The sequence below is a fragment of the Aquarana catesbeiana genome, linkage group LG06 (assembly GCF_042186555.1).
Source record: "Aquarana catesbeiana isolate 2022-GZ linkage group LG06, ASM4218655v1, whole genome shotgun sequence".
In the NCBI taxonomy this organism is placed as follows: Eukaryota; Metazoa; Chordata; class Amphibia; order Anura; family Ranidae; genus Aquarana; species Aquarana catesbeiana.
The window spans coordinates 67,424,502-67,433,414 of record NC_133329.1 but is presented as its reverse complement, the minus strand read 5'-3'; the positions used below and the strand labels follow the sequence as shown (position 1 = coordinate 67,433,414).

General features: G+C 40.4%; 1 protein-coding gene across 2 annotated transcripts in view; it reads left to right on the top strand.

Moving 5' to 3' along the window:
• The first annotated feature begins 890 nt into the window (after positions 1-890).
• LOC141148566 (natural cytotoxicity triggering receptor 3 ligand 1-like) overlaps positions 891-8,913 on the top strand; it is a 31,705-nt gene continuing 23,682 nt past the window's right edge. For both annotated transcript variants that reach the window (XM_073636126.1, XM_073636125.1), the window contains exon 1: positions 891-1,039. In XM_073636126.1, coding sequence (XP_073492227.1) covers positions 955-1,039 — 85 coding nt within the window. In that variant the 5' untranslated portion in view covers positions 891-954. The remainder of the gene's footprint in view (positions 1,040-8,913) is intronic.

Sequence of the window (8,913 nt, the reverse complement as noted above, 5' to 3'; positions counted from 1 at the left end):
TGAGCCATTGTAAAACATTCACTGACATGACTAGGCATGATGGGAATTGTAGTTCCTGAACAACTGGAGGGCCGTAGTTTGAAGGCCCCTGCTTTAGAATGTAAGTTCTACGAGCAGGGCCCTCCTGTCCCTTCTGTATTGTACTGTAATGCCCCGTACACACGGTCAGACATTGATCGGACATTCCGACAACAAAATCCTAGGATTTTTTCCGACGGATGTTGGCTCAAACTTGTCTTGCATACACACGGTCACACAAAGTTGTCGGAAAATCCGATCATTCTGAACGCGGTGACGTAAAACACGTACATCGGGACTATAAACGGGGCAGTGGCCAATAGCTTTCATCTCTTTATTTATTCTGAGCATGCGTGGCACTTCGTGCGTCGGATTTGTGTACACACGATTGGAAACTCCGACAACGGATTTTGTTGTCGGAAAATTTTATAGCAAGCTCTCAAACTTTGTGCGTCGGAAAATCCGATGGAAAATGTGTGATGGAGCCCACACACGGTCAGAATTTCCGACAACAAGGTCCTATCACACATTTTCATTGAAAAATCCGACCGTGTGTACGGGGCATAATTATGCTGCCCTCCTTCTACATTGTAAAGCACTGCATAAACTGTTGGCGTTATATAAATTGTGCATAATAATAATAATAATAATATTTTACTATTGCCCATAATAAAAGCACATACGTTCGGAAGAGAAAATAGCCTAAAGAGCATTCAGATTTGCCCAGGTCACACAGAATGACTGTAAATGCACGTTTCCTGGGCCAATGTCTATGCAAATGTTGTTGTAATAGTGTTGGAGATCCCCTTGTGCTTAACAGGAGAATGAAAGAATTCTTGAATAACTTGTGTAGAGCGTTTCCTGTTGTCTCATCCAGTTGGGAAGCTTGCCAGAAGGTCTGCTCTTCCGTTAGGAAAGTGAAAGTAGAATGTGAGAATGTCCCCTCGCCCCTTACAACGTCTCCATGCTCCAGTTATGGATTTTCGGGGAATTCTGCTGCTTCTCCTCCTAGGCCAGACCTGTAAGTAGACATTATTATTTACATCGGATATGTAGGAAAGGGTGGAGGGTGTTCATGTAACTGAAGAGATTAGATATATATAGTAAAGGTCTCTGATTGTCCCTTCTGGTCGGGGATATCAGAGCTGTATAAGACTGACTGTACTGTAATATTGCACCATCTCCATTCTGGAACTTGAAAGCAGAAGGACCTTCACCTTCCCCTATTCTGGTTTCGCTTCCTATTGGAGTGTTGAAGCAGATAACAGTTTATTATATTTCTCTGGGTCCTGTGTTATGAGATTCTTTATTTTCAAGTGGAATTCAAAAATTCAGATTCGGAATACAAATGACTAAAAGACAATTACATTAAACACTTCAGCCCCGTTAGATTTGGCTGCTCGATGACCAGGCCATTTTTTGTGATTCGGCACTGCGTCGCTTTAACTGACAATTGCGCGGACGTGCGACGTCGCACCCAAACAAAATTGACGTCCTTTTTTCCCCACGAATAGAGCTTTCTTTTGGTAGTATTTGATCGCCTCTGCAGTTTTTATTTTTTGCGCTATAAACAAAAAAAGAGCGACAATTTTGAAAAAAACACAATAATTTTGCTTTTGCTGTAATCATTTTTATTACAGCAAATTTTTTTTATTACAGCAAATTTTTACTTTTTGCTGTAATATCCCCATTTTTTTTTTAAAAAGCAAATTTTTTCTCAGTTTAGGCCAATATGTATTCTTCTACATATTTTTGTAAAAAAAAAATCCCAATAAGCATATATTGATTGGTTTGCGCAAAAGTTATAGCGTCTACAAAATAGGGGATAGATTTATGGCATTTTTATTATTATTATTTTTTTTTATTAGTAATGGCGGCGATCTGTGATTTTTATCTGGACTGCGACATTATGGCGGACACATTGGACACTTTTGACACTATTTTGGGACAATTGTCATTTATACAGCGATCACTGCTACATACCTCCCAACATTTTGAGATGGGAATGAGGGACACCTACTAGCAAATGTATGTAGGCATAGGACACGCCCCCTGCCACACCCCCTTAAAGAAGAATTAACCAAAAAAAAGTAAATAAAATCCATAAGTGCTTTTTTTACCACTACTATTGCTTTATATTGGCTTTTAAAATGTACAAATGCAGCAACTTAGAATTCGGATGAAAGGTTTAGCGCTGGGAAACACTTTTTGAAACATAAAAAGTGCATTTTATATACATCTATATAGATCAGACCAAAATGAGGGACAAATGAGGAGGAAAGAGGGACAGAGGGACATTGCTCCAAATCAGGGACAGTCCCTCGAAATCAGGGACAGTTGGGAGGTATGCTGCTATAAAAATGCATTGATTACTGTGTAAATGTCACTGGCAGGGAAGGGGTTAACACTAGGGGGCGATCAAGGGGTTAACTGTGTTCCCTGTGTGTGTTTCTAACTGTAGGGGGAGGGGACTGACTAGAGGAGATGACAGATCGTGGTGCCTAGATAATAGAACACACGATCTGTGACGCCTCACAGAACAGGGAACACACGTCCCTGTTCTGCCTCTCGTGCCCGCGATCACTCGTGGCCGGAGCTCATCGCGACCGTCGGCCACGGGCATCTGCACCCCAGCTGTGCAGCGAGTGCGCGCCTCAGGCGGCGCACGCGTGCCTGCTATCCCGATCCCGTGAGCCTATGTATAGCTACGATGGTTCGCGGATCGTGCCGACCTGCCGCCGTAAAATGACGGCGGCTGGTCGGCAATCGGTTAAACAAGACAACACAAAAATCACAATAACAAGGTGCAGCAACAATAAAATAATCAATCACATCAATTAATACCACATTAAACAAAATCAATATTGTACTATAATCAACCATACCATCCTATTAAAATACGACATAGAATAAATAACACCGAATGAAGAAATAACACAGATTAAACTACCAACATGCATATTACACCACTTTCTCTAACATTACCCAAAAATCATTACACTATATTACTAAGTATTGTGACGCCTGCCTTTACACACACATGAACTTTAATGGCATCCCAGTCTTAGTCCGTAGGGTTCAATATTGAGTTGGCCCACCCTTTGCACCTATAACAGGTTCAACTCTTCTGGGAAGGCTGTCCACAAGGTTTAGGAGTGTGTCTATGGGAATGTTTGACCATTCTTCCAGAAGCGCATTTGTGAGGTCAGGCACTGATGTTGGATGAGAAGGCCTGGCTTGCAGTCTCCACTCTAATTCATCCCAAAGGTGTTCTATCAGGTTGAGGTCAGGACTCTGTGCAGGCCAGTCTAGTTCCTCCCCCCCAAACTCGCTCCTCCATGTCTTTATGGACCTTGCTTTGTGCACTGGTGATCAGTCATGTTGGAACAGGAAGGGGCCATCTCCAAACTGTTCCCACAAAGTTGGGAGCATTAAATTGTCCAAAATATCTTCGAATGCTGACGCCTTAAGAGTTCCCTTCAGTGGAACTAAGTGCCCAAGTCCCCCTCCTACGCACCACATGTGGGTAACTACGATTTACTCTGTCCTACCATTGTATAAGCTGACCTATGAGAGCAGAAACTGTCCTAGAAAATTTGATAAGGTCTGGTCGCAATGGATCAATGCAAATGGCCTGGAGCCCTAAGGCTCATTGTGAAGTCCTAGGCGCCACCATTGCGCCTTATGTGACTTTTGTGATGTTCGTTTTGACGACCTCATAACATGCTCCTCCTCCCTCTTCGTCCCCCCCCCTCCCATTTCACCCTGGAGTAGAGTGTTGGATGCGATTGTCCTAATGTTCAATTTGCCTAAGGATGTATTCTACTCATGACACTTATTATCAGCTTCACTTGATCCATTGTAAATTATAAACAAATATATACCGCGCTGTCTCAAAAAAAATAAAAAATAAAGCAGCCAGCACAGCAGTGGATAAAATTGCAAAAATGACAAATTAGGTGAAATGTGCAGCGGTTATGTGATCATATAAACCATAACAAATAATATGAGTACAAAAAACATGAATAATAAATGATGTGCTCAAAAATACTCCAAGCAGTCCTCTATTATGACATGTGATGTCTATAAACAGAGGAACTTGGACGTGTGATGTCCAAAAAAGAAAAAAGTCAGTGACAAGCTTCAGTCATGTGTGATGATAATCCTCAACCACATGTGGGTATAATATAGTAACAGTCTTTAATCACTTGACCACTGGGCACTTAAACCCCCTTCCTAACCAGACCAATTTTCAGCTTTTGGTGCTCTCACATTTTGAATGACAATTACTCAGTCATGCAACACTGTATCTATATGAAATTTTTGTCCTTTTTTTCACACAAATAGAGCTTTCTTTTGGTGGTATTTAATCACCGCTGGGTTCTTTATTTTTTGCGCTATAAAAGAAAAAAGACCGAAAAATCTGTAAAAAATTGCATTTTTCTTAATTTCTGTTATAAAATTTTGCAAATTAGTAATTTTTCTTCATATATTTTGGCCAAAATTTATACCGCTACATATCTTTGGTAAAAATTACCCAAATCGGTGGATATTATTTGGTCTTTGTGAAAGTTATAGAGTTCAAAAGCTATGGTGCCAATATCTGAAAATTAATCACACCTGAAGTACTGACGGCCTATCTCATTTCTTGAGGCCCTAACATGCCAGAAAAGTATAAATACCCCCAAGTGACCCCTTTTTGGAAAGAAGACATTCCAAGGTATTTAGAAAGATGAATGGTCAGTTTTTTGAAGTTGTCATTTTTTCCCACAATTCTTTGCAAAATCAAGTTTTTTTATTTACTTTTTTTTTTGTCATATTAGCAGGTTATTTCTCACACACAGCATATGCATACCACAAATTACACCCCAAAACACATTTTGCTATTACTCCCGAGTACGGTGATACCACATGTGTAAGTCTTTTACACAGCGTGGCCACATACAGAGGCCCAACATTCACGGAGCACCTTCAGGCGTTCTGGAGCTCCCAGGCCAATTCTGACATTTCTCTCCTACATGTAAAAATCATCATTTATTAGCTAGAAAATTACATAGAATCCCAAAACATTATATATGTTATTTTAGCAAAGACCCTAGAGAATACAATGGCGGTCATTGCAACTTTTTATCTCGCACGGTATTTGCGCAGCAATTTTTTTAACACTTTTTTTTTTGTAAAAAAAACAGTTTTGTGCTTTAAAAAAAACCAAAACAGTAAAGTTAGCCCAATGTTTTTGCATAATGTGAAAGATGAAGTTACGCCGAGTAAATAGATACCCAACATGTCACCTTTCAAAATTGCACGCGCTTGTGGAATGGCGCCAAACTTCGTTACTCAAAAACCCCCTTAAGCGACGATTTAAAAATTTTTACTGGTTACATGTTTTGAGTTACAGAGGAGGTCTAGGGCCAAAGTTATTGCTCTCGCTCTACCGATCGCAGCGATACATCACATGTGTGGTTTGAACACCGTTTTCATATGTGGGCGGGACTTACGTATGCGTTCGCTTCTGCATGCAAGCACATGGGGACAGGGGCGCTTTAAAATTGTTTTATTTTTTTTTTTTGTTCATTTTACTTTATTTTAGTTTGATGCTTTTTTCCCCTCAAAAATTTTTTTGACCACTTTTATTCCTATTACAAGGAATGTAAACATCCCTTGTAATAGGAATATGGCATGACAGGTCCTCTTTACAGTGAGATATGGGATCAATAGGACCCCACATCTAACCTCTAGGCTGGGAAGCCTGAAATAAAAAAAAAAAAAATAAAGGTCCTGTGATTTGACGGAGCGATCACATGGTAAACGGCCGCGATCAGCGGCCATTTACTGAGATCCATGATGCGCCGGGTCCCCTGGACCCGGCGGTCACGGATGTGTTCGGGTGCGCGCCCCGAGAGGGGAATTCTGGGAGGACGTCATAGTACGCCCTCCCAGAGTTATCCAACCGCCCTGCAGCCATCATTCGGCTATGGGCCGATTGGTAAGTGGTAAACTTCAAATATGTATGATGTAATAACAGCTAATAGTAGGTCCACCACCAAAGACACCAGAAGCTGCTTACCAGAGGGATTGACTCACTAGGTGTACACCAATGAGTCAATCCCTCTGGTGAGTCAATCCCTCTGGTAAGCAGCTTCTGGTGTCTTTGGTGGTGGACCTACTATTAACTGTTATTACATCATACATATTTGAAGTTAAAGACTGTCACTATATTATATCCACATGTGGTTGAGGATTATCATCACACATGACTGAAGCTTGTCACTGACTTTTTTCTTTTTTGGACATCACACGTCCAAGTTCCTCTGTTATAAGAAATCACATGTCATAATAGAGGACTGCTTGGAGTATTTTTGAGCACATCATTTATTATTCACGTTTTTTGTACTCATATTATTTGATAAGGTTTATATGATCACATAAGCGCTGCACATTTCACCTAATTTGCCACTTGATCCATTGCCTCTGTTTTTGTGACCTTATGCATTTATTTATATATATATATATGTCTGTACATTGTGTCTATGTCAATTCTAATACTTCTAAATAAAAACCTGTTTAAACTGTTAAAAGTGGCCAAGCTCAAACCCTGAAAAACAACCACACACCATAATCCCCCTTCCACCAAATGATTTGGACCAGTGCATAAAGCAAGGTCCATAAAGACACGGATAAGCAAATTTGGGGTGGAGGAACTTGACTGGCCTGCACAGAGTCCTGACCTCAACCCGATAGAACACCTTTGGGATGAATTAGAGCGGAGACTGTGAGCCAGGCCTTCTCATCCAACATCAGTGCCTGACCTCACAAATGCGCTTCTGGAAGAATGGTCAAACATTCCCATAGACACACTCCTAAACCTTGTGGACAGCCTTCCCAGAAGAGTTGAAGCTGTTATAGCTGAAAAGGGTGGGCCAACTCAATATTGAACCCTACGGACTAAGACTGGGTTGCCATTACAGTTCATGTGTGTGTAAAGGCAGGCGTCCCAATACTTTTAGTAGTATAGTGTAGTTAACCTAATAATAACATAATATAAAAACTATATAAAAATCGGGATCATAAACCAGATGAAATCCTTACATTTAGCACTCACAGAGAAGAATTATATAATTTGATCGCACAGGTCACAGGCAAAAAGGATTTCCTGTGTCTCTCATGGTTGTAACATACCTCCCAACTGATCCTGATTTCGAGGGACTGTCCCTGATTTGGAGCAATGTCTCTGTTCCTCTTTCCTCCTCATTTGTCCCTCATTTTGGTAAAGGAATAGTAAAAAAAACACTTGTGGGTTTAACAAATCTTGATTTTTTGTACAATTCTCCTTTAAGGGGGCGTGGCAAGGGGTGTGTCCTATGCCTGCATACTTTTGCTGATAGGTGTCCCTCATTCCCATCTCAAAAAGTTGGGAGGTATGGTTGTAAATCACCAGAAAGTAGCTTTATTGTCAACTTACGTTGGTCTAACTTGGCACAAAGGCCTCTGGGAATGCTGAAAACTTCTGTACATACAGTGATAGCAGCAATCTTCCAGCATTTGCTCAAGCAGATTCCTCTCTGCACACTGAATACAGGGGGGTCGCTTGCTTGTCACTGCCACCAATCAGAGAACACCTTGTCATTTTTTCCCCCCGTGAATACAAAGTTTTTCTGATTGGATGAGGGTAGATAGTAACATCATCCACCCCTCCTGTTCACTGCATCCAATCAGACAAAGAGTTGATTTGCTAAAGGCAAAAAAGATTGTGCACTTTGTAAAGTGCAGTTACGCTCTACAAGTACGGTTGCTCCAGAGCTTAGTAAATGAGGTAACGATTCACTTTGCAAAATAAAAAATAAAAACAGCATTTTTGCTTGCACATGATTGGATAATGGAAACCAGCAGAGCTTCACCCTCGCTTAGTAAGCTCTGGAGCAACTGCTCTTGCAGAATGCAACTGCACCTCAAGTACATCGTTTATTTTTATTTGCCTTTAGTAAATCAACCCCAACGCCTTGTATTTATTGAAAATATGCAAGGGGGTTGATTTACTAAAACTGGAGAGTGCAAAATCTGGTGCAGCTGTGCATGGTGGTAGCCAATCAGTTTTTAGCTTCAGCTTGTTTAACCAGTTGTCGACCAGCCGCCGTCATTATACTGCGGCCTTCCCCCTAGTGTTAACCCCTTCCCTGCCAGTGACATTTATACAGTAATCAGTGCATTTTTATAGCACTGATTGCTGTATAATTGTCAATTGACCCAAAAATGTGTCAAAAGTTTCCGATGTGTCCGCCATAATGTTACAGTCATGATAAAAATCGCAGATCGCCGCCATTACTAGTAAAAAAAAAAAATAATAATAAAAATGCCATAAATCTATCCCCTTATTTGTAGACGCTATAACTTTTGCGCAAACCAATCAATATACGCTTTTTGCGATTTTTATTACCAAAAATATGTAGAAGAATACATATCGGCCTAAAATGAGGAAAAAAATTAGCTTTTTTAAAAAAAAAATGGGGATATTTATTATAACAAAAAGTACAGAATATTGTTGTCACTCTTTTTTTGTTTATAGCACAAAAAATAAAAGCTATGGGTAAGCACTAACGTTAGTGCGAAACGTCAGCTCTTCTCCTGTCTGCTGTTATTTTGATTTTGATGTGAATCTTTTGAATAACCTGTCCAGCATTTATTTCTGTTTTATAACCGCAGAGATGATAAAATACCACCAAAAGAAAGCTCTATTTGTGGGAAAAAAAAGACGTCAATTTTGTTTGGTTACAGCGTCGCACAACCGCGCAATTGTCAGTTAAAGCGACGCAGTGCCGTATCGCAAAAAATGGCCCGGTCATTGAGCAGCCAAATCTTCCGGGGCTGAATTGGTAATTAAGCTTTGATAATAAAACC